The sequence below is a fragment of the Artibeus jamaicensis genome, unplaced genomic scaffold, assembly GCF_021234435.1.
Source record: "Artibeus jamaicensis isolate MK-2021 breed Jamaican fruit bat unplaced genomic scaffold, CSHL_Jam_final contig_3109, whole genome shotgun sequence".
Taxonomy (NCBI): Eukaryota; Metazoa; Chordata; class Mammalia; order Chiroptera; family Phyllostomidae; genus Artibeus; species Artibeus jamaicensis.
The window spans coordinates 136,085-161,735 of record NW_026521716.1 but is presented as its reverse complement, the minus strand read 5'-3'; the positions used below and the strand labels follow the sequence as shown (position 1 = coordinate 161,735).

The 25,651-nt window shown below is 39.4% G+C and overlaps 1 protein-coding gene across 2 annotated transcripts in view; it reads right to left on the bottom strand.

Moving 5' to 3' along the window:
• The window catches only part of KDM2A (lysine demethylase 2A), an 82,595-nt gene that overhangs the window by 15,098 nt on the left and 41,846 nt on the right, over positions 1–25,651 (bottom strand). For both annotated transcript variants that reach the window (XR_005081122.2, XM_037135304.2), the window contains exons 3-12: positions 24,802–24,940; positions 24,098–24,176; positions 23,706–23,752; positions 17,466–17,644; positions 15,821–15,927; positions 15,353–15,446; positions 13,843–13,996; positions 12,887–13,002; positions 10,931–11,057; positions 7,213–7,607 (exon numbers count right to left, since the gene is read on the bottom strand). Coding sequence is in view for 1 of the 2 variants with exons in the window: in XM_037135304.2 (XP_036991199.1) it covers positions 7,213–7,607; positions 10,931–11,057; positions 12,887–13,002; positions 13,843–13,996; positions 15,353–15,446; positions 15,821–15,927; positions 17,466–17,644; positions 23,706–23,752; positions 24,098–24,176; positions 24,802–24,940 (1,437 nt within the window). In the remaining variant the exon portion in view is untranslated. The remainder of the gene's footprint in view (positions 1–7,212; positions 7,608–10,930; positions 11,058–12,886; positions 13,003–13,842; positions 13,997–15,352; positions 15,447–15,820; positions 15,928–17,465; positions 17,645–23,705; positions 23,753–24,097; positions 24,177–24,801; positions 24,941–25,651) is intronic.

The following is a 25,651-nucleotide window of genomic DNA, read 5'->3' as shown; positions in this document are numbered from 1 at the left end:
AAGCAACCCAATTCAAAAGCACACCCCACCAAGCAAGAAACAAGTGCAATGACGGCTCCACTGGCACGAAGTAACCTAAGCATTCATTGTCCAGGACTCGCCCGGCAGGCAGTCCTGCCTCTCTGCCAGACAAAGTCCCCACAGTTACACACGCCCTGATCCAGGAAGGCTTTGCTATCCGCCCGCCTGACCTTGTGTTTCTTGTCCCTCTGGAGCTGCCGAGGCTTTTGGTTGAAGTTTCCCCAGCGTCTTTGTTTTGCTTTCTGTATTGGAAGTTGTGTTGAAGGAGTTAGGTTTTCTGCCTCTAGGAAAATCCGATCTACTTGAAAATTCTGAAATCTCCCATAGTACATAAGGCAGGGCAGTCCAGGCTACCCACAGGGAGCAGCATGCAGCGCTCGGAGCTCCTTCTTGAGACCTTCAGCTCAGCCGCGGCTTCCTCTGCCTGCGAACAATGCTGCTGCGTCACCCACATGCAGCTCCCAGAAATGCTTTGCAACGGAAGATGGCAGGGGGGGGGAAGCTGGGCTTGCCAGCAGAGGGCCCAGGCGGCTTGCAGCAGAGTCAGGAGGGGTGTGCTCTTCAAGCCTCTCTTCCTGGTCATTGGAGGAGAGCCTGCCCGAGGAGCTGGGGCGAGCCCCGCCTGCCAGCTCCCTCCCACCGCCCCTGCAATAGGAGAACCCGGGGTGGCCCGAGGGCGCTGCCGGCCGACTTCAGCAGGCGCCAGCCAGAGGGAGGGAAGGCTTTAACCCATTCGGCATCTGGTCTTGAGTTAGTCCTCTTACCAGCCCACACCCTTTCCCTGAGGGTCACCTCGTATTGTTAGTTAGCCAGCACTCTCCCTGACTGCACTCAGAGGACTCTCCCTGCTCTCTCAGGCACACAGTGAGTGGCCCAAAGTTTAGCTTCTGGGGAACAGGCAGGGGGAAGCTGAGTCCCTCTGGAGATACCTTTTCCCCCCACAGGTGACCAGACTTCAACTGCCCTCACTGCTACTTTCCCAGACCAGAATCTAGAACCAGCATACAGATTTCCAGAAAAACCTTCAGGAATGACACATTCCAACCAATACTGGGATACTTAAAACAATGTGTCTGTTTAACAGCAGTAACTTCTACAACAGATGCCTGCCTCCGGTTGGGAGTGGGAGCCACCATGTGAGACATGGGGGCAAAGGCAGCTCTTCTAGCAGTTCCTTCGTGACCACTTCAAACTAGCTGCTGAGGTGTGGCCTCAGATCAGGGCACTCTACTCTCCTGCCTGATTCTGATCCTCAGGGTATATTCCATGCTCTAGACGCCAGCTTTTCTGCACATTTCCTAGTCTAGTGGTTTGTCCTGACTGCCTCATTCTCATTTCCCTCTATGAAGCAGCCCTGCATCCTGGCAAACACCCTGATGCTCATTCTGACAGCCATTGGAGTGATGCTGTCCCCCACTCCCCTTGAACTACTCACTAATCTACAGAATCACTGATCTATATAGATGGGATGAAGCTCTGAACAAGTGTGCTCTCAGACAATAGGAGACCATATTTTTGGGTCCAGGTTTATGTAATTTTTAGATCGTCAGAAACGTAACTGGACCTTTTTTTGGAAATTACAGAAGCTGCTTTGAAATAAACATCTTAAGCCACTAAGAACCTAGCTCTCACCACTAGGAACATGCTTACTTATTTTATTTCCAGGACAGTTGTTTCACTGAGTTTCTGGCGCAGAGTCAGCAGCCCAATAACCTCCCTGGGGTCTGGGGTTTTGCTGTCAGGGGCTGCACATTTTCATTTTTATAGCAGTTGACCAAGAAAAGGGGTAGCTTTGTGCTTTTAGGTAGAGCTCTTCCTGGAAATATTTATATGGTCATTCTATCCTAAATCTCTCCTTTACACTTATTCTTAAGACTCAATCTATTACATGTGAAAAACTTTCCTTAACAGTGTGAGAGATCTTGGAAAATGCTGATTTCTTCAGTCTTAGTGCTTTCTAACCTAGAGGGATGATACAGTGAAAATACTTAAGAGAAACATGCTACTCTGAAACAAAATGTAAGTTCAAGTTGTAGCAAGTACAAATTCTAGAGGCCACCAGGAAAGACTAAAAACAGATAGGGCCCTAGGAAATATTGCAAGTTAGTTTCCAAATCTCAAATTAAACAAGGCCTATTTTTTCCCTCCTATTTATTCAGAATAAAAGATAGGCAACAAAGACCAGAGTTAGTAAAAACATGACATTATATAATATAGAAATATAATGAAGACATTTTAAAGAATTAAATCTATTTTAACCTAATCTATATGCCTTCTAGCTGAGTTAAATTATTTAAAATTTTCTACTCAGCTAGAATGTCAATTAGTACAAATATATTGTCAGTAAAAATTACAAATGTTTTTCCTTCCCTAATCTGGCTTAATGGATTAAGATCTAATTATACTGAGTTCTTTACCAATTATTCTCTTTATTAGTGTCAGAAAAAGAAAATTTCTCATCAGTGTTTCTGTATTTATTTGTAAGCATAACTCTGACTTGACTCCTATCATATTCCTGGGATGGAGTTTAAGGTAAATTTTTAAATCATGATTACAAAGTAAAATGTTAGAATCTTAGATTAGAGCAGCAGTAGCCTGTTGTACCACTAAGTACAGTTTTCAAATTTATAATTTGGGAGCTTTTACAATTTGTATAATGTTGTACTTATCAATCTGTATCATCTAACAGGAAAGTTTATCAGCTGGTGAAACAAGAAGACTGACACTGCCTTCCCCCAGGATCAACCCTCAGTGTGTGCTCAGTGCCCTCTGCCACCCACAGCATCTGTGAACCTGGACTGCGCTTACCTTCCTTAGCCCACTTCAACACCTGTTATGCCACTGGATATAAGCTCCCTGGGGACTTGGTCCCTGGCACGTTTGCATGTTTACCCCAACACTATGCCTGGTTCCTAGCACAAAGTAGGCAGGCATCATTCACAGTAGCAAAATAAATATATTTCAGAGATTTGTAGCATCTAATTTTTTGTAATAATGATACTGTTTGTTAAATACTTTACTGACATCATTAATTTTCATAACCGCACTGAGGTAGATCTGAGGAGAAGCTAGCTTGCCCCAAAGTCACATGGTTTCTAACCTTATCAAAATGTTTTAGAGCAAACAGGAAAATAGAAAAATATTCAACAACACTTAATTTTTCATTAAGGGAGTTAGGTACCCAAATATATTAATATATTAAAAACTTTTTTACATGTGTACATATAAAGAGTTTCTTTATTATCAGAACAAACACACACAACAATAAAGTCTGTTAAAAATTCAGTTTTCCAGCTGACTCCCAGCTCCTCGTGGTGCTCTCCCTCCAGCCCTCGCAACAATGCAAATACAGAGAGACTCCTTTTCTTACATTAATCGGATTGCGCTATACATACTGCTTCAGGTCCTGCCTCTGTATTCAACATCTATCAAGGACACAACTTCTCAATTTTAGAAATGTGAGAATATCTCACAGTAGGAGAGAACTCCATCCTATTTTTAGTCTACTTTTAGGATTCAAGTTTATCCACACTCCTCCTAACCGGGACTTTATACACAATGTTTACTTTCCCTTGAACTTTACCAGTTAGTCAACGTTTTTTAATGCTCTGTTTTTCATTTAATTCCCTTTCAACTCTGTATTCTATTATTTGCTCTTCAACACTGTACGACTTATAAGTTTTGAAATCTTCAAAGCCCTCTCACCATATCACTAAAATTGACTTTTCTTCCAGAGACTATGCTTATGACTGTCTCATCTCACCACTTTTCCTCTCATCTCTTCTGCTAGTTATTTGTGAAAGCCATATAGGCTGCAATAAGAAACAATGCTTTTCTCTGCAGGAAGGGTAAGTGAAGCCTGCTTTTGTCCTCCACTGCAGTGTAGCCTTCGGTGCTACGCTCAGTTCTCTAGCACTGCAGTCTCCACTTGTGCAGTGATTCGGCACCTGCAAAACCAATCCAACTCTTTTTTTCTTGTGTGTGAAGCTCAGATTTTCAAAGGATACAAGCTCTAAGCTCACTATTATTAGAAGCTCAGATTAAACATACCTAGTTGAAAGTAGGAATAAGTAATCCATTTAATCTTAAGTGAAACTACCTGCAGAACTGGGATCTAAATCTGCTGTCTCCTGTATCAGCTGCATTTCGACTATGGTATTGGTTCAACAAGAGAAGCTGTGAAATAGCCTCTGCAGGGAGAATTCAAACATTGCCAGCCTGAACAGTCATCCTATTGGCTGCCACTCACACTTTGGTCTATGTGCCACTCCATCTTAGCCAACACTGGCAGCCATGTTTTTCATGATTCCTGACAAAAACAAGGACACTCTTGTCAAGCATTTTTATAATGCTAACAGTCGCTTTAGATGTCTCTTCTTAAGTCATTCCTCTTCTAGTGGCCTCCTTGTACCTTAATATCTGACCCAAATCTTTCTACATTACCCCTACCACTTTGTCTCAAAATAATTTTTAAAGATTTATTTATTTATTCTTAAAGTAGGGTTCTTTAAATTTTTTTTATATATTTATTTTAGAGAGGGGAATGAGGGAGAAAGAGGGAGAGAAACATCAAACATTGATGTGCGGCTGAGCCTCCCATGTGCCCCTTGTTGGGGACCTGGCCCACAACCCAGCCAGCCATGTGCCCTGCCTGGGAATCGAACCGGTGACCCTTTGGTTCGCAGGCCAGCACTTAATCCACTGAGCCACACCAGCCAGGGCTTATTTTTAGAGAGAGAAGGGAGGGAGAAAGAGGGAAAGACATCAATTGGTTGGTTGTCTCACACGCTCCCCCAACTGGAGGCTCTGGCCCATAACTGAGGCATGTGCCTTGACTGGGAAATTGAACCAGTGACCTTTCAGTTCACAGGCCAGTGCTCAATCCATGGAGCCACACCAGGCTGGGGTAAAAAATTCTTCTTTAACTACTTTAGTTAAAAGAGTTTGTGTATTTTGATCACGACAGTTGACCTTGTATATATAATCAGTGGGTTACACTATGACTTTCTATGATTGGATTCAATGGAGTTGAATCCATCCACAGACGTCTCTTAGGTTCGAAAAGTTATTTTTCTTTTTTCATGAATTAGAAACATAGATACCCAGGCCAAAATAATATCAGTGAGATATAAATTCAGAAATCTTTCTTTTTAGGGTTTTTGTAACTTATTTAAAAAATTGATTTGAGAGAGAGAAGGGAGAAAGGGGAGAGAAACATCAATTTGTTGTTCCATTTATTTATGCATTTATTGGCTGTTTCTTTTATGTGCCTTGACCAAGGATCAGACCTGTAACCTTGGTGTATTAGGATAACACTCTACCAAATGAGCTCCTGGCCAGGGCCCTTAGGGTTCTTAAAGACAATTATACAAGTTAATGCAGTAAGTCCCCAAAGTCATAATTATATATTTCCCACATGTATCCATGATGGAATAGCTACATTAAAAAAAAAAAAAACCCAAACCAAACCAAAAAAAGCTTCTGTAGAAAGAAAGATACCACACTCAAATTCTCAGGAAAATACGGCATGTGTCCGTCCTATCATCGTGGTCAAACAAACAAACAAACAAACAAACACACCTAAGTGTCTTTTGCTTACTCAAGGATGGGAAGTAAATGTGGGATCTAGTTTGTGAGTCTGGGAAAATATGGCTGAGCTTGCTTCGCTGTGCATTAACCATTACAGAAACAGGGGTGTACCTACTAAATGGAACTTAGTCATTTTCTCCCCTACACAAGGTTAACAAGGATACCACTTGCCTCTTCTAGAACAAATCTTCTAAAACCAAACCATAAAACCAACTGTCCAGCTTCTGTCATTCCCCAGGTTAGACCTCTTTCAGCATCTAATTTTCACCTTTTCACTGATGAATAAACAGTAAGATATAATGAAAATGTCATCATAAAAAGAAGTTCAGGTCCTATTCCAGTTTCTGGAATTCTTTCTTGAGGTGGCTGTAGAAGGTAGGAAGCTAACCTCATTTGGTTAGTGGTGACCAAGGAAAAACTTGAATCAGGAAGTAGGGATGGAAAAAAATCTACTATGAGATATTTAGCCCATCTTTCTTAAAGTCACACAAAATTATTCCCTATATATTCTTCTGAGGATTAAAATAATCTATATGAGAGGTTTTAAAAGAACACTTATTACAAATTGTGAACCAGCTTTCTAATACACACCCATACCCTGCACCCAAGACACAGTTCCAGACACTGGTTTAAAAAGAAAATGGTTATTCTCAGCTTCATATTTTTTGGTGTTCCTATTAAAAGTTATATATGAAAAAAGACTTTAAAGAACTCCCTCCAGTTCAGAAGGCTCAAATCTGCATCCCTTAAAAATGAGTTCTTTTATTTGAGACCAATATATATAACAGGTGGGAAAGGCTTTGAAGATTACTAATACTGGGTAACCTCTTGAAAAAGAATAAAGATATAAAACATGAAGAAACCTGATATAGCAACAGGATGCATTATGTTTAAGTGATGCTTTTGTTAAATGTTGCCTTGATATATATGTCTTAATACTAGGTAAATTTGAAACTAAATATGCTAAACCTACTTAATATAACCGAACACAGAACAATTTCTTCTCTTCTGCTTGGGTTAAGACTGCTAGACATTGTTATTGGCCACTTTTGTTCTGAAATAGGCCTCTTTATCTGAGGGTAACGAGTTGAAAGCACTATTTTTTTAAAAAGATTTGTTTCTTCCTAGAGAGAGGGGGAGAGAAAAAGAGAGGAAGAGAAACATTGATGTGCATGAGATATGCTGATCTGTTGCCTCACACATCCCAACAGGGAACCTGGCCCACATCGGGAATCAAACCAGCAACCTTTCGATTTGCAGGCCAGCTCTCAATCCACTGAGCCATACCAGCCAGGGCTAAAGTACTATTTCTTAACACAAACACTTTCTCAGGCTGTCCTTTATTTTTAGGACCAGCTGGAAATTTGTGTTTTTAATACTAAATTTAACTCCTAAGTGAAGATACAGTGTTAATATTTTCATAACAAGGACTTAACCTTTTTCTAGGAATTGACCCACTATGCCACACAAACATATGCACGCACACATTAACTTCCCTCTGGTTAAACCAGAAATCATCCTAAAGTCCTGGGCTTTCTCGAATCCAGAAACTTACTGCCCTGGCCAGATCAGTAGCTATCATGCAATATAACCAATTCTTACCTTTACATCAGCAATGAGAGCATCTTCATCTTCTATCCCTGTAGGAACACATTTCTTGTGCAATGGGAGAGATTCCAACTTATCTACAAGGCAGCGAAGACCTTCGAGCTCAAAATGGGTCAGATGCACCTGCCTGTCCTTTCGGGGACTACATTGGGGATCCCACACTTGGCCATTGTGGGAGCCCCGGCTAGAGTCAGAAGATGAATCTCCAGACAAGCTTTTCTTCAGACTTGGAAGACTTCGGCAGGTTTTGCCCAGTCCATCATAATCCAGGTTCACCCCATTGGCTACAGGGCTAGTGAGGACTGAACGCCTACTGCTCAAGCGCCTGGGTTCTCGATCCGTTGCCTCCTCCTCCCCATTTCCAGACTCCAAACCATTTAACTCTAAATCTGCCAGTATGAAGAAAAAATGCAGTTAGAATGTGCCACTTGGTCATGTACTCAATGAGAAACAAGCAGAATGCTAGGGGTCTTCAGGTTATAAATGATGAAGTTGTAATGTTTTTAAAATGGTCTCTTATTCCAACACTAATATGTCCACCATTGAAACTCACAGCTATAGGTAAAACAGGATTCTGAGCTGGTAAAACAACTAAGATAATAGATTATCTGGATTTTCAAAAGATTGGGAAGGGCCCAGTTTTGTGTACTAGAAATAAGTTACTTATGAAAATGGCTATAAATTAGTTTCAAGTTCAAATTCAAATCTGGGGTTATGATTTTATTATCTTTGAAAAAGCAGACAGTATGAAGCACATATATATATGTAAAACATTTTATTTAGTTTTAGAGAGAGGAGATGGGCAGGAGAAAGAGTGGGAGAGAAACATTAATGTGTGGTTACCTCTCATGTGTCCCTTAATGGGGACCTGGCCTGCAACCCAGGCATGTGCCCTGACTGGGAATCGAACTGGCAACCCTTTGCTTCACAGACCCATGCTCAATCCACTGAGCTACACCAGCCAGGGCCGAGGCACATATATTTAAAAAGCAGTTTTGAAATTAAGAATTGAGCTACCATATGGTCCAGCAATCCATCTTCTGGATATCTACCTGAAAATTTTGAAAATATTTATTCATAAAGTTATATGTACCCCTATGTTCACTGCAGCATTATTATTAATGGTTGCCATGGTATGGAGACAACCTAAGTGGCCTTTGATGAATGATTAGATAAAGATATGTTATAGACAACAGAATACTACTCAGTCTTAAGGAAGGATAAAATACTGCCATCTGTGACAACATGAATGGACCATGAGACTACCAAGATAACGGAAGTCAGTCATAAAAGAAAAGGACAGGAACCGTATGATTTCACTCTTATGTGGGTTACCAAACTGAAAGCAATAAACAAAACACACAAATAAGCTCAGACACAGACAACAGTATGGTGGTTACCAGAGGGGGAGGGGGATGAGAGGAAGATGAAGAGAGTAAAGGTGGTCAAATATATGATAATGGAAGGAGACTAGACTTTGGATGGTGAGCAATATATAGATGATGTATTACAAATTGCATACTTGAAACTGAGATAATGTCATTAACCAATGCCATCCAATAAATTTAATTTAAAAAGTAAAAAAAAGTGGTTTTGGTCATAATATTAAGCTCTAGAACTGAAATCCTAGCAACACAGTCAACAAGCAAAACAAAATTAAAATTTTAATGAGACTTCCGCCAAGATGGAGGCATAGGTGGATGTGCTGTGCCTTCTCACACAACCAAGTTTAGAGACAACTTAATATTAGCAACAGAAAACACAGCCAGAACACAGAAAATTGAACTTTTCGGAAGTCTGTTAACAACAAATTCTTCAGCCTGACCGGTAAGGGGCGAAACCAGCGGCTGGTGGAGCGGGGTTGCACAGGAAAACTCGGTCAGACGGACTCAGGCGCGCGGAATCCAGGCGTGCGGAGTCCAGGCGCAGGGTTGGACCTAGTGAGCAACCGAGCGAGCGACCAAGCGAGCAACCGTGGGGGAGACAGCAGGGGATCAGGGCTGCGTGTTGACTGTGGTCGCGCATTTGTGCGTGGATAGACAAGCGAGGGAGTGGGCAATTGGACCAGAACCCAGCGGGTCCCCAAAAGCGAACTAAAAGGACAGCTAGATCAGGAGTGGAAACATAGAAATGAAGATCTCAAGGAGGGTTAGCAACAGGGGAGTGGGAGGAGGAGAAGGGGGGGGAGAAGGTACAGAAAATAAGTAGCATAGACAGTAGACAGAAAATAGATGGGGGGCCAAGAATAGCATGGGAAATATAGAATCTAAAGGACTTGAGACACATGGTCATAAACTAAAGGGGGGGTAATGGTGGGGATGGGGGGTAGGGTGGAGGGGAATGAAGGGGGGAATAGAACAACTGTAACAGCATAATCAATAAAAAAATTTAAAAAAATTTAAAAAAATTAAAAAAAATTTTAATGAAAGAAGAGTTTCATAATGTTCATTGGTCTTTTATTATAAAAGTAATACAGGTTTACTATTAATAATTAAGAAATACAGGAAGGTACCAAAGAAGTATTAAGAAATAAGCCATACTTTATCCCAACTTAAAAGTATGATGTGTTGAATATTTTCTTTCCATTTTTTTCTATGCATGTGTATGTCATTATGATTAGATCTATTTTAAAACAAAATTAGGGTCATGCTGTATACACAATTCTGTATCCTGTTTCACATACTGGGTGAACATTTTAAATTTTCAAATGAGGATTAGAAATGATTCTAAAGCAAAAAGCATCTTCCTTTGATCGAATGTTCCATGAGACATGTGACCACAGGACATCACAGTGCTCTTCTCTACTTTAAGGCATTGGAACGACATGAAATTGCCTAACCCAAACTATCCTTATGGTCAATAAAATATTTCTCTCTCTTTTTTTAAATTCATACTTTATTCAAATGCCCTTAGTTTTTATCTATTGTCATTTTCCTCCTATGGAATCACATCTAAGATATCACATTACACCTATTTGTCACTTAAAAAAAAAAAATTTATCTTTAGAGGGGAAGGGAAGGAGAGAGCGAGAGAAACATCAGTGTATGGTTGCCTTTCATGCGTTCCGTGCTGGGAATTAGCCTGCAGGGAACTGGCCTGCAACCCAGGAATGTGCCCTGACTGGGAATCGAACCACGATTGTCTGGTTCGCAGGCCCACGCTCAATCCACTGAGCTACACCAGCCAGGGTTAATATTTCTCTTTACAGAAGTTGGAGAAACAGAAGTTAAAAATATAGGTTTTTAGAGCCTTACCAACCTGGTTTAAAGTGCAGCATTCCAACTTAGTAATGTAAGATCATGGACAAGTTTTTTGTTTTTTAAGTTTCTTCAACCTTAATGCCCCCATTTGTAAAATGAAAGTAATACCTATTTGGCAAGTATGTAACTTAATGTATGTAAACTGCTTATTATAGTGCCTAGAATACAGTAAGAGTTATTATGATGATATATTCCTAGTTTTTATTATGTCAAAGACCATTCTTTATACAATGAAACATACTAGACAACTGATACTCTTTTGAGGAGTAAAGTACTAACTCACTCAGACAAAGAGGAAATCCAGATTATTTTATTTAGCTTAATAAATTTGGTACTTCCAGGTATAGATTGAGTAAAAAATAAAACTATTAAGCAACAGCCCACTGAATATTCTCAGCCTCACCCTCAGTCCCACAGGGTGTCTTGAAAGTTCATGTAGGCAGCACACTTACCCATGCTGAGGGACTCTTTCTGAAATTCCTTAGTTAGATGGGAGCGGTTGGTTATGCAGTACACGTAGCGCTCCAACACGTACCAGCACATCTCATAGTAGAATGGATAGCGAAACTTATTTGGAACCTACAGGAACAAAATAATGAGAAAAGTAAGCTGATAATTTTCAAAGAAAGAGGGTAAGACAACTGAATCATTGCAATAATTAACCTAGGAAAAACTCTCCATAGTTAACCTATAAACCTAGATTGGCTTTAGGAACAAAAATTTAAGAGGATCTGACAACCTAGGAAATACTGACCATGAACAACACTTCTAAAGATTCACCAATTGTTAGCATTTCCCCGAATTTGCTATTCTCTAGTCATATGTGCTGTTATTTGCTGAAATACTTGAGAGCAAGTTGTAAACATCACACACTCTAAAAACTCTGCACTCTAATTGCTGTTTAATATCAACACCATTTGTACTTTAACCCTATACAGATATAATTCAGCCCTTACCAGCTACAGCTTGCCAAAGAAGCCCTATTTAGCCCTAAGGTATGGGACAGAACAGTAAACAGCAGGTAATGGATTTGGTCAACTGTTTTTTGTAAGGTCTGTGAGCTGAGTGTTTCTTATAATTTTAAATGGTTAAAAACATGGTTTCTGACACAGGAAAAATTATATGAAACTCAAATTTCAGTGTCCATAAATAAAAGTTTATTTTATTTGAGCCACGCTCATTCGTTTAAGTATTTCATTCTACAAGGCAGCGTTAAATACTTGTAACAGATATGTATAGCTCACAAAGCCTAAAATATTTAGTACCTGGTCCTTTACAGAAAAGTTTGCCAAATCTTGCTTTAAGGTATCCACTGCATGTAATGAACTAACTTTTTTCCTAACACCTAGAATGGTGTACCATCCTAGTGAAAACAGAAAATAAGATACAAATCATTTCCTACAGTGCTTAATTCTCTCACAGAATTTCTCTCAGTTGAGAAAGGCACTTATTTATGTTAAAATACAATCGTTTGAGTGTTTGTAAAGAAAGATACATGAATTTAAACTCATAAATTTTGAGTTGATAAATCCTACTATGACAAATTACTCTAAGAGCATAATAATGAAAAACACAGCTCAAGAGATTATCAAATGTCCAGCTCTAGCCCTATAGAAATCCAAGATACAAAGAATCTCAAGGAATTGGGAGTCCTCAAAACCAACCATGCAGATCTTTTTTTCCCCCCCCAATCAGAGAGAGAGAGAGACAGAGACAGAGACAGAGACAGAGAGATAGACTGACAGATATAGAGATGTGAGACAGAAACATTGACTGGTTGCCTGACTAGGGATTGACCTATAACCTGGGTATGTGCCCTAATCAAGAATTGAACCTGCAACCATTCGGTCAACGAGATGACACTCCAACCAACTGAGCCAAATCAGCCAGGGTCAACCATGTAAATCTTGTTAAACTTTTCTCTCAGTGTTCCCAAAATGTGAACAGTGTATTTTACCCCCCCCGCCCCAAAAATGAAGGAGAAACATCAATGTATGGTTGCCTCTAGTGCATCCCCTGCACGGAACTGGCCTGCAGGGAACCTGCCTGCAACCCAGGCATGTGCCCTGACTGGGAATTGAACTGAGATCCTGGTTCACAGGCCCGTGCTAAAAATTTTTTTATTTATATTTAGAGAGAGGGGAAAGGCGGAAAAAAGAGAGAGAGAGAAACATCAATGTGTGAGAGAAACAGCTATGGGATGCCTCTCTAACGCCCCCAAATGGGGACTTAGCCTGCAACCCAAGCATGTGCCCTGACTGGGAATCAAGCAGGCAAGTTTTCAATCTGTGGAATGACCACAACTCACTGAACCACACCACAGCTGGGATAAGACAATGAATCTTTTATAACATCTATCTTAACTGGAATAAGCCTGTTCACATCAATTGTTATATAGATTTACTCACCCGTGTCCGATCTTCAATGTTGTATATTTTTAACTGCATGGGGATATTGAAGCTATGCAAAAAATTGCCTCCAAACACTAATGTGTCCGTAGGAGTATACACAGCATGAATCCATCCTAGAAAAAGGGTTTGAAGGGTAGTGGCTGTAAGCACACAATACGGCTCTCTCCGAGAACTAGTACAAGACTCCATCACATTTTTATTGACCCTGCCTATCAATGGTTGGTCAAGGTATTTAATCTCTTGCAGCCTCACAATCCTCTATAAAACCAGGACCAATTATACTTTATATGGTTGATGGTTTAAACATCAAATGAGAAAATGTATGTAAAGAGTTAGCATAACAAACTTTTAATAAATGCTGCTTCTATTTACTGGAGCACCTACTATGAACCAAACAGTAAAAGAGTTTACATGTGTTTACTCCTTACAAGAAAATAAGACGGGGATGTGGGATTTAAGTACTTGACCAAAGTGGTATCAGCAGTTAAATGCAGAGTCAGAATTCTAGAGTCTGTGACTCTAAAATCTGTGCTCTCTCTGAATGCAGGAACTAGTGACCTGATCAAAAGTATTACTGATTCCGCACTCTCTCTAGCCTTCAGAGCCACCCATTAGGGGAATAGGTAGGTCTTAACCAGGGTTGTCTGTCACCTACAGAAGACATAGCCCTAAAGATTCTGAATTTCTAGGGCTAATGGGGGCCTAAACACGTGGATCTGAAAAGCATCCAGTGGCAATTCTGATGATATATACTTTCAGTGGAAAATCACTGGCTTAAAAACAAACAAAAACAAAACAACTCAGTATCTACTCCATAATAACTGGAAAAGATACCTTCGTTTTCTGACTACCCCAGCATCATAATCATTTGTGGGAGTAATCCATCAATCCCCTTTTATTTAAGGAAAAAAATGGCTGGAGTAGATAATCCACTTTCTCCCATTTTTGTTTACCTGAGGGAATGACGAAGGTATAGCCCTGCTTGAGCTCAATGCGCTGGCAATCTGACACACGGTCGCCCAGAAAGATGTCTCCCTGTTTCCCTGACAGCAGCCAATTCTCGTACAGCTCCAGGTTGTGGGCTGTAGGGGGGATGAGCCAGAAGACCTGTGAGTTAAAAAACTTCAGTCTGTTAACAGCCATTGACATGACCCAGTCGCCCACCCTGAACTGATAAACAGGTACAAAGAGAACTGGGCATTCTGCTTATTACCTAGGCAGTCCCTTCTTCGCCCCTGGCTGTCCAGCCTCTATAGTACTATTAGTCAGGTACAAAACCTTCAAGAGACAGGCGTGGACCGCTTTGTTCCATGACCAAAAGGATAAATCTTAGGATACTACTTAAAAGGACTGAAAGTAAATAAAATGACTTTGGAGTTAGAGTTACAGTTGTTCTAGATTAGGACCTTACATTTTAAAAGCTTTAAAACTTTATGTGTTTTCATTTCAGTTTTACTTTTCTCTCACAAATGCATTTGCTTCTTTTTATTTATTTAAATTGATTATTTACCGATTTTAGTGAGAAACACCAATTTGATTTTCTGCTTATTTATGCATTCATTGGTTAATTCTTTTTTTTTTTTAATTTTACTTATTGAATTTTAGAGAGAGGGAAAGGGAGGAAGCGAGAGGAGAGAAACAGCATCATGTGAGAGATACACTGACTGGTTGCCTCTCTCACACACTCCCAAGGAGGGACCTGGCCTGCAACCCAGGCATGTGTCCTTACTCGGAGCTGAACCAGTGACTTTTTGTTTTGTGGGACAATGACCAACCTACTGAGCCACACCAGTCAGAACCATTGGTTGATTCCTACATGTGTCCTGACTGGAGATTGAACCTATAATCTCGGTATGTTGGGACAATGCTCCGACAAACTAAGATAGCTGGCCTGGCCAGGACCCTGCATTTACTCTTAAGTAAAGGGAAAAAGGGTAACAATAAGAGGATATAATATCATAAACCTCTGATAATAATTATAGACTTCCATTCTCACACAGCATTCAGAAATACTCCAACTAGCTGGAATACAGTTCTTTATGAATGAGGATAATCTTTTAAAATCTATATCTTCAGAAGCAAGGGTTTCCTTTGGCCACATTTCGGACCAATGCCTTCAAACAGGAGAGGGTAGCTTGAATCCCAATTTGTTGATTTCACTGTGAATCTACCCAAAATATGTGTTCCCTTGTACTATCTTATTACATTTCCACATAGAGATGTGATCTTATTCTGCTAAAACCGCTTCCTTGCCTTCATTTCGAGAACTCTGCTTTGGGAATCTACAAACAGGACTGCTGAGGTTTACTAAGCACTGTGCGAATATTGGCATGATCATAATGGCCTAGAGTAGAGACAATCTTCCAGTAGATTCATTTCCAGGGTATATTAAGCATTCATGAACTGAATGCAAAGTCACGTAACCATTGTCAGATTCTAATCCCATCACATCTACAACTGTACCTTTCCCCCTTGATGGATGTGATACCAAACAGAGGTACCACCAAAGTCGACATGGAAGTCAGTATAGCAGCCTCGAACACTCATTAGACAGTACCTGAGCCAAAAAAAAGGGGGGGGGGCAGCAATGTTAGTGAACTGATGAGAAAAAAAGGACCTGCCCCACCACAGTGCCACACCCCCCTTGGGTGCTCCCTCTATCTTCCACCTAACTTACCCCCACCTGGTGAGAGGAATGCAACTGCAAGTCATCACATGACCAGGATAAGTTTTTTTTCTAATCAGGTGATCATGGACTATGATACTCTCACATCCACTCTTCCCTTGGAACTGTAAAGGCTACTCTTAAAGAATTCATGTTGTTAATACTTAGGACACAGAGCAAGGTCCCAGAGGGAGGAACCAACCTTTCCTTGCTATCACTTTGGTTTCCCGTAACATACCAAAGAAAATGCAGGGTAACCTACTTACTTCTGCACTTTAGGGTACTGCATCTCCAAGATGGCATTTGTTGATTCAGTCTGACTTTCCTTCAAATGCCTTGGCCACATGTTGTCTACCCAGTCAATGAAATCCACCTTTAAAAAGAAAGAGGACATGTTTAGGTTTTAAAAGAAGGGTTGGGACCTTGATAAGGGGCTCACTCAATCTTTCTGGCCATCTTCTAAGTACCAAAAATATACTTATGCAATGTCTTTTGTTCTCTAGAAATTTTTCTATTTCTGAGCCCTTCCATAGATTTTACCCCTTCATTTAACGGTAGCATTTCTCTAATTTTCATAAAATTGTTTTTTATCAGCATTTTTAATCATTAAAATTGGGGACAAAATGAATAAATTAAGAATGTTACAAAGAAGGCTTCCTGTGTGAATAACACATTTCTAAGTTTTAAGAATGAAAAAGTATGATTTGGACCAAGGCTTAATTTTATAAGTATAATCATATTGCTTTTAACTGAAATTCTAAAAATAAAAATATTAAGGAACATGTTTATTAAAAATGTTATTGTAATTACTACATCTTTCTCATTGAATTCTGTATTTATTAAGTAGATCATGTTTGGCTAATAACAAGGCTAAGTTCTAACCACCTATACTTCCTACAAAAAGGACTTTTGTAATTCTAGGGGGGGAAATTTTCTTAATGAGAAATTCTGTAGTATTTAGTTATAGCATCTCCAATAACAAGAAGCAATGACAAAAAATTATACTATCTCGTAAGATAATAGTGAAATACTGAACATTTTCCCATTGGTCTATACATATCCATGTGTTAGTATACCAATGTAACTTACTAGTAACCTTAAGGTGTGTATACATATACATGTTCATAACAAAATTATAATAATTACCATATTTCAACTATTAAAGTCAAAGAGTATAATTAAGATAATTTAAATGGAGATGGATAAAACAGAGACCTTGACTTAAAAAATAATTAGTACATTCCAAATTCTGCTGTTCCAGATAGAATACTTGACAAAAGTGAGTTCTGAGTTAGGAATTAAATAAATAAACTTGGTCCAAACATGACTGAGGTATTTTTCAAAGTGAAGCCAATCTCCCTCAGGGAAACAGGTTTTCTCAATGCCCTGCACACAGCCACTACTTTCCCAAGAGATGGGCAAAATCAGCATCTACCTTCAGAAGACCTAAGGATCAAAAACTAACTTTCCATTAAGAATGGAGTGTCAATTTATTTCTACTAGTCATCTAGTAGAATCAACTCAAGAAATCATTTCATAAAACAAGCACCTGTCTCTAAACCAGTTTTCTCCCAAGCTTCTCAGCAAACCTACTGAACAGAAATTTATTAGGCAAACTTCCTATTGACAGTACTTTTAAGAGTGAATTTTATGATTCTTCTTCGTAATGTATGTGCAAAGGCCAATGTTCCTAAATGAAGTTACTGGTGAGGGAAACAAGAATGGCCCCTTCCTACATAAAATTAAATCATTTAAAAAAGTAATGAACCATCTAAGAATACAAGTCATTCTTATCAAATTGTCTTGGTCATCTTTATCTTCATCTTGGTATGTACAAAAAGTAATAAATTCTCCTGGTAAATAAACAACCCTCTTGATGTCAATGACAATAGGGGAAATGGTTAGACTAACCGTGGAGGGCCTCTGTACCATGTTCTCCAGCCTGGTGTGGCTAAACTCTAGGCTGATGACATTATACAGTTTTTCTCGCTCCTCCTCTGGGGTCTCATAGTAGCGTGTCCACTGAGCCATAGTCATTTCAATGCCTTTCTGTGTGTTCACATCCATGACATCCACCATGCGACGACTCCCTGCCAGGAAAAATGCATTCATTGATTGGCCATCTCTATGGAGCCACTGATATCCATAAATATACTAAGAATATAAAATACAAGTGGAACGCAACAAACTATCCTTTCCTATTTAGGGTATTCAATAATAGACACGGAGATAGTTGTGACCTGAGATGAATAATCAACAGAAAATCAAATCACAGAAAATGGAAAAGACAATGTGTAATATTAAATACAATAATCTCTCTGTGGCATGTTTATTATATGGTCAGATACTGAATTTATATTCAATATTTCACTCAAACCTAACAATTCTAAAAGCTAAGTAATGATCTCCATTTCATACAGGAGAAAACAGGTGACAGGTAACTTACAGGACAATACAGGACAAGAATGCAGGTAGCCCAATTCTAGAGTCAATGTGCTTATCCACTAAGCTACAACACTTTGATGCAGGTTTGAAACAACCCTATCTATTCCACGAATTGAATAAAGACCTACTATTTAGTGAGAACTAGATTGAATTTGAATCTGTCTACTTTTTTGTTTAAAAGGGTTATAACCAAACCTGTCAAGCATTTCTAATAAAAAACTCTTTTCATGCATTCCACAAATATTTACTAAGTGAAAAGGATACTATAATGTGTACAAAGATCTATCTATATCAGATTCTCAACCAACAATAACTACAACAAAAGGCAGAATGCTATAAGAGGTGGCATAATATAGTAAGGGGAGAAAACAATAGTTTTGCAGCCAAAAAGAACTAATTGTAAATCTCAGCTTTAATAACATTACCTTGCAAACTGTTGTGAGAATTTAGTTAAGTTAAAACTTTTAACCTAACATAGATGCTTAATTAAACAGTAGTTAAAAATAAAGAAAAATATATTAAAAGCCCTAGCTGATATGGCTCAGTAGATTTGAGTGCCAGCCTGTGAACTGAAAGACTGTTGGTTAGTCAGGGCACACCTGGACTGTGGGCCAGGTCTCCAGTTGGGGGCATGCAAGAGGCAACCAACTGATGTATCTCTCATACATCGGTGTTTCTCTTCCTCTCTTTCTCACTCCCTTTCCCTCCCCCTAAAAATAAATAAATAAAATGTTTTTTAAAAAGGCTTTAAAGAAAACAAAACCTAGACTGACTACAGAAGAGAGGGAAGAAGAGTCACTGAGTTTAGCCCTGAAGAATAAATAGAATCCCAGCAAGAAAGATTCAACAGAAAGAATTCCAAACAAAGACAACAGCTAAGAGAAAGAGAAGATACGGAAAGGCAGCACAGCTAAAAAGTTAAGAAAATGGCCCTGGATGGTGTGAGTCAGTTGGTTGGAGTGTTGTCCCGTAGACCAAATGGCCGCGGGTTCAATTCCCAGTCAGGGCACGTATCTAGGTTGCAGGTTCAATCCCTGGTTGCTGGTTGGGGTGGCAACAAGAAGGCAACCAATCCAAGTTTTCTCTCTCACACTGATGTTTCTCTTTCTCTTTCCCTCCCTTCCCCTTTATCTCTGAAAGTAATGAAAAAAAAAAAAAAGTCCTTGGGTGAGAATAATTAGTAATAAAATAAAATAGCTAAGAAAATGGTGTTCAAGGGAAGAGAAAATAAAAAGCTGCTGTTGGAATAATTAAAAATATTGTTGGCCCTGGCTGATGTGGCTCGGTGGAATCAGTGCCAGCCTGTAAACCAAAAGGTCACTGGTTTGATTCCTAGTCAAAGCACATGCCTGAGTGGTGGGCCAGGTCCCTAGTAGGAAGCATGTGAGAGGCAACCACACACTGATGTGTCTCTATGTTTCTCCCTCCCTTCCCCTCTCTCTAAAAATAAATAAATTTTTAAGAAAGAATACTGTTCAACTTGCAAGAAACTAATAAATACCTACTACATACCTGGCCTTGGCAGATAAAAAGTAGTGTTAGGACCTCATCCTCTTCCTTTAAGGAATTTACAGTCTGGTTAGAGATAAAAAGATAATAGGCAAGCAGACAAGAGACACTACTTCACACCCACTAAGATGGCAATAATGACGATGATAGTAATAGAAGGAAGAAGAAGAAGAGCTGGCCAGGGATGCAGAGAAACTGGAGCCCTCAGACTTTGCTAGTAGGAATGTAAAATGGTGCGGCTGCTACAAAAAATAGTTTGTGGTTCCTCAGTAAACAAATTAAACACAGAATGACCATATAATCCAGCAATTCTACTGCTAGGCATGTATTCAAAAGAATCAAACTCAAGTGTTCAAACAAAAACGTCTACATGAATATTCACAACAGCTCTAGTCACAATAGCCAAAAAGTGGAAATACATCAATCAATAGATGAATGGATTAACAAAATGTAGTATACACACGCAATGGAATATTACTCCACCATAAAAAGAAATTAAATACTGCTGCATGCTACAACACATATAAACCTCAAAAACATGCTAAGTGAAAGAAGCCAGACACAAAAGGCTACATATTTTGTGGTTCCGCTTATTTGAAATATCCAGAATAGGCAGATCCACAGAGACAGGAAGCAGATTTGTGGTTGCCAGGGTAGAGGGAAGGAGGGAAGGAGGATGACTACTTAATGGGTAAGGAATTCCCATTTGGGGTGATAAAGAAGTTCTAGAGCTATATATTAATAATGGTTACACATTATGAATATACTTAATGCAACTGAGTCATACTTCAAAATTATTACAATGGTGAATTTAATATTATCTGTATTTTACAATAAAAAATTAAAGTAAATGCTGTCCTTAAAGAAGGTAGATCAAGAATGCGACCAGAGCCCTGGCTGGTGTGGCTCAGTGGATTGAGTGCCTGGCTTGAAAACTGAATGGTCACTGCTTCAGTTCCTAATCAGGGCATGTGCCTGGGTTACAGGCCAGGTCTCCCCTCCATGCAGGGGTGCGCAAGAGGCAACTGATCAATGTAACTCTCACACATCCATATTTCTCTCCCTTTTTTTCTCCCTCCCTTCCTCTGTCTCTAAAAATAAATCTTAAAAAAAAAAAAAAGAATGCCACCAGAGCTCTTAAATAATGATATAGTTATAGCTAACATTTACTGAGCACGTACTATGTGCCAAGATGTTTTAAGCACTTCACACTTAAGTAACATGTCCAAGGTTACACAGCTAGTAATTAGTAGAACTGAAATTTAAACCTGGACAGTTTTGTTCAAGTTCATACTCTTAATCAATATATACCATCACAAAGTTTATATAATAGAACAGCTTTCTTCTTCTTCTTTTTAAAAGAAATTTTATTTACATATTTTTAGAGAGAGAAGAGTGAGGAAGAAACAGAGGGAGAGAAACATCAATATATGGTTGCCTCTAGTGTGCCCCCAACTGGAGACCTGGCTTGTAATCCAGGCCCACTACCCAGGCATGTGCCCTGACTGGGAATCAACCAGCAACCCTTCGATTTGCAGGCCGGTATTCAATCCACTGAGGCACACAAGGTGGGGCAGAATAGCTTTCTTCTTTCTGGGACTTGAACTGACACTGGAGGTGTAACATTCCACTTTAAGTATTATAGAGAAGAAGAATGAGTTAACCACAGTACATACAATGACAAAGGATTATCGTAACCACCAATAGTTTGCTCACTGCATTTTGACAATCATTAGCTATCCAAAAGGAAGAAAACCCCAACTATCTTCTTAAGAATTTGACTGCAAGTGGAAAACAAACAAGGGATGGGAATCAGGCATTGGCAGTTTTTCCACTTCACTTGTGTGTGAATTTTTATTTTTTTAAAAGATTATTTATTTATTTATCTTTAGAGGGGAAGGGGAGGAAAGAGGGAGAGAAATATCAATGTATGGTTACCTCTCCTGCGTCCCCTGCTGGCAACTGGCCTGCAACCCAGGCATGTGCCCTGACTGGGAATCAAACTGGGATCCTTAGGTTCACAGGCCTGCACTCAATCCACTGAGCTACACCAGCCAGGGCTGTGTGTGAATTTTTAAAAATATAAATGCAGGGATACAAATCATTCCTGCAGTTCAAATAGTTTCAGTAAACAAGCAGTTCAAATTTAAAGCAATTATAAATAAATCTATTCTTTCTTTCTGGACAATGCCAGCAGTTGAATTTTTAAAAAACAAGTAAATGTCTTACTGACAGCAACTCAATGGTGATGGTAGTGTTTTTATTGTGCAGTAGATTCCATCCACTCACTATACTTTTCTGGCCTACATGCAAGTGCATGTTCACCTGTCTTCTGTGCTGCTCTGTAAGTTTGCTATTAAAATACATTAAACTGTTTTTTTAAACTTCTATCATCTAAACTTCAAACAACCTGGACATAAGGTTAGTCATCAGTGGGAATGTCTGATGTCTGTTAGTTTCGCTATATTCACTGCTTCATTTTATTTTTAAAAATTTAAGATTTTCTTTATTTATCTTTAGAGGGGAAGGGAAGGAGAGAGGGAGAGAAACATCCATGTGTGGTTGCCTCTCATGTGTCCCCTGCTGGGAGGCCTACAACCCAGGCGTGTGCCCTGACTGGGAATGAACCATGGTTGTTTGCTTCGCAGGCCTGTGCTCAATCCACTGAGCTACACCAGCCAGGGCTCACTGCTTCATTTTAAATCACAGCAAAGATATCTGTGACCAGTCATAGGTCTATTTGGAAAATATACAGTTACTGAAGGCTTTCAAAGGTCATCAGCAGTAAATATATTATTAAAGAAATGAAAAAATGGTAAGAAATCCATAAGGAGACTTGTGATTGAGTAAGTCCTTATATTTGCGTAGCTCACAAATTTGGATAAGTCAATGGTGAGATCCAGAAGTTCATATTTTAAATAAATATTATAGGTGACTCTGACATAGGACATTTGTGGACCAGAAACCCCTAAGACAGAGAAAAGTTGTGGTGGTCTGTTAACTTAAAGATTCAGGGAATTATTGATCTTGGGGTCTACTAGGAAAAGAAGTCAAGTGATGGACTGATAAGTATTCCAATGGGTTTTTTTGAGGCCCTCTGGGAGAGCCCTACCTTGGGAACAGTAGAAAAAGCATTTTAATTACTCAACAGATTTACTGAGCACCTACTACACTTCAGAGAATGTACTAGGAAATATATAGTGACAGGCACATGGCTGAACTCTGATAGAGAAACAGTGAGGAAGTAAAAAACACAGGGAACGCAAGAATTTTTCTCTACCTGGGTTATCTATGACTTGCACCTCTTAGATAACAGTCTAAAAAGGGCCCTCAAGTGGCCAAGGGATAGTACTGCAATATTTAATTTCCAAAGCAAGAGACTGTAGTGGAGCTTCAGCACAGGAAATTGTAGTGGTAGGAGGAAAACATCAGAAAACTTTTGTTTCATGTTGGAAACATTTCTAAAAGATTGTAATCTACTTCACTGCCTCGTGTACAGGGCAGTGATCATCTCTGAATTCTTAAGGACCCTGGCATGTCTACCTTTACTAACCCCACGTAGTTTTATTTTTTACTAGATTGTTCTAATTTTTGCATTCTTTTCCTAATTTTGAATATAATAAAATATAAATCTAAAGATTAAAGACTCAAGTTAACCAGTCACTGATGAAGAGAAATTTTAATGTATCTACTTCTCAGTCTACAAAGTTTCAAACCTCAGCCAAGTTACCAAATGGAGCAGTGGAAAAAACTTCCTGGAAATTTCTCTACTGCTTTCAGGAAAAAAAAGAAAAGCAGAGATATGAATGAAGCTTCATCCTTGGCTCAGAGATATAAAATTTCACTTTCCTGGGCAGGGTGAAGAGCCACGGAAGGCAGGCTCTTTAGGGTGGGTGGGGGTGAGGATAGGCAGTGGTGCACAGAGATAACAATGGCAGGCAGGTAGGAAAGAAGCAGAGGTTCAGATGTTCTATGTCTAATGGGTGCTAAACAAAGCAACTTTGTAACTCCCTCTGAGAAAATTCCCAGCTCTGCTGAACAGTAGTTTCTAATTTAGAAACTACTTCAAGTACTATCTACTTCTACCAAATATATACTTTAATGTTTCTAAGCCTTCAAATCTCAAGAGAATTAAGACTTGAGTCCTAAATCTAAAATCTGTCTCAAAGACATAAAGGCCACAAGCTTAATACTTACCCACACACATTTTAACATCATTCACAGTGAAGTCTGGGTCTGGCATCCTATGAAACAAACACCAATAAACACAACTTAAATGGGAAGCACAACTTCTCTAGTCAATGAGCTTTTTCTTAAAGTACCAAGAATCAGTGAGACAAATATTCTTATTTGGGCTGAAAAAGTATTTTAAATATAAATGATTTTATTTTCTTCTTAGCTCATCTGTATTTTTCATTTACCTATAACAACCGTGAACTGTTTTTATAACAAAAGAAGAAATATTCACCCCTTTAAAACCAAACAGGAAAATTATTTCCAATTATCAACGACCAATATTGCATTGTCTGCAATTCTAGGTATAACGTGGTCATTTCACAACCTTATCTAATTAGGCCAAGAACACTTACTTTATTCCAAGTCCATCGGAGTTCTTGAAAATCAGAGGGTCTCTTAAGCCACCTCGCTGAATATACTCTACATTAAAATCTGCCACCACAGGAAAACATTGTTAGAAAGGTGAGAGGTACAGCTGAAAAAAAGTAACTGAGAAGCAGGGTTCGGGGCTTTGCTAAGTCTGTATTTCCACAGTTAATTAGTATTTCAACCAATAGAGGGTATTACTATTACTGAGTCAACTCTTAAATCCTAGACAGAAATTATCATCACCCTGTCTCTTAATAGCCAAAAAATTTATCTCTGCCCACAACAATACATATTATGACATCCTTGTCAGTTTGCCAAGGAACAAAGTTGCATGGTACACACAGAATCACACACTTCAGTTTTGGTGCATGTGTAAAAGGGGTTTTATTATACTATTCATAATTAAACCCAAACCAAGGAAGAGAGAGAAAGAAGGAACGGGCCTAAAAGGGAAAATTCCAACAGTATTCCTGCCCTACTGCTTGCTTCTTCTAATACAGCAGAGAATTACTCATGGGGCAGGGGAAACTGAGGGTATCGGTGTGTGCATGCCACTGTGTAGTAAGAGAAAAAAAGATAAATAGCATCAACAGGCAATATCCTGGCTGCACAGATGCTGAGACACCGTTCCCAGAGTGTAAATGTCCTACACTAAGGGACTATACATCTGAATCAAAATTATACTGACCTTTTCCCTCCATAAAAGTAACAAAATTTGCATTATATTTGTTGGTGTGAAGTTTCTCTTCCAAGTCAAAAGTTCTTTTCCCTTCAATTTCATCATCTGAAATGCCGTCATCTTCATAGCGTCGTCGCATGGTACCACGCTGGACAGAGAGGGACATCAAGCATGAAATCATGTACTTTTTCATACCAATCCAAATGTGGGCATAGTTTCCCCTACCTATATGTTTAAAGTACTCTTTCAATTTCAGTTGCTATATCATGCCTCAATATTCCTTAAGATCTTTCTCCTAACTAAAGGCCAGCGAGTATTCTCAGAAAATGTATATAATAAAACAAAGTTTTAATTAGTCTGCTTGTGATTTGTTCACTATGTTAACTCTTAGCCTAGAGACATAAATTTACAATAAAAATCTGACCTAAAAGAGTCTAGTAAACATTTTATTTGGCTCTGACCGACCTGGCTCAGTTGGTTAGGTGTCAGTCACCCCACAAAGTGAAAGGTCGCTGGTTCGATTCCCAGTCAGGGCACATGCCTGAGTTGAACCTGGTTCTCCCAATGGGGCACAGACGGGGGGGGGGGGGGTGTGAGAAGCAACTGATTGATGTTTCACCCCCTCTTTTAGCTCCTTCACTTCCCTTCTCTCTAAAATAAACAAGTAAGCCTTGGCTCGTGTGGCTCAGTGAACTGAGTTCCAGCCTGCAAACCAAGGGGTTGCCGGTTCAATTCCTAGCCAGGGCACATGCCCGGGCTGCAGGCCAGGTCCCCAGCTGGAGGCGTGCTAGAGGTAACCATACATCAATGTTTCTGTCCCTTTCTTTCCCCGCCCCCCCATAAACAAACAAACAAACAA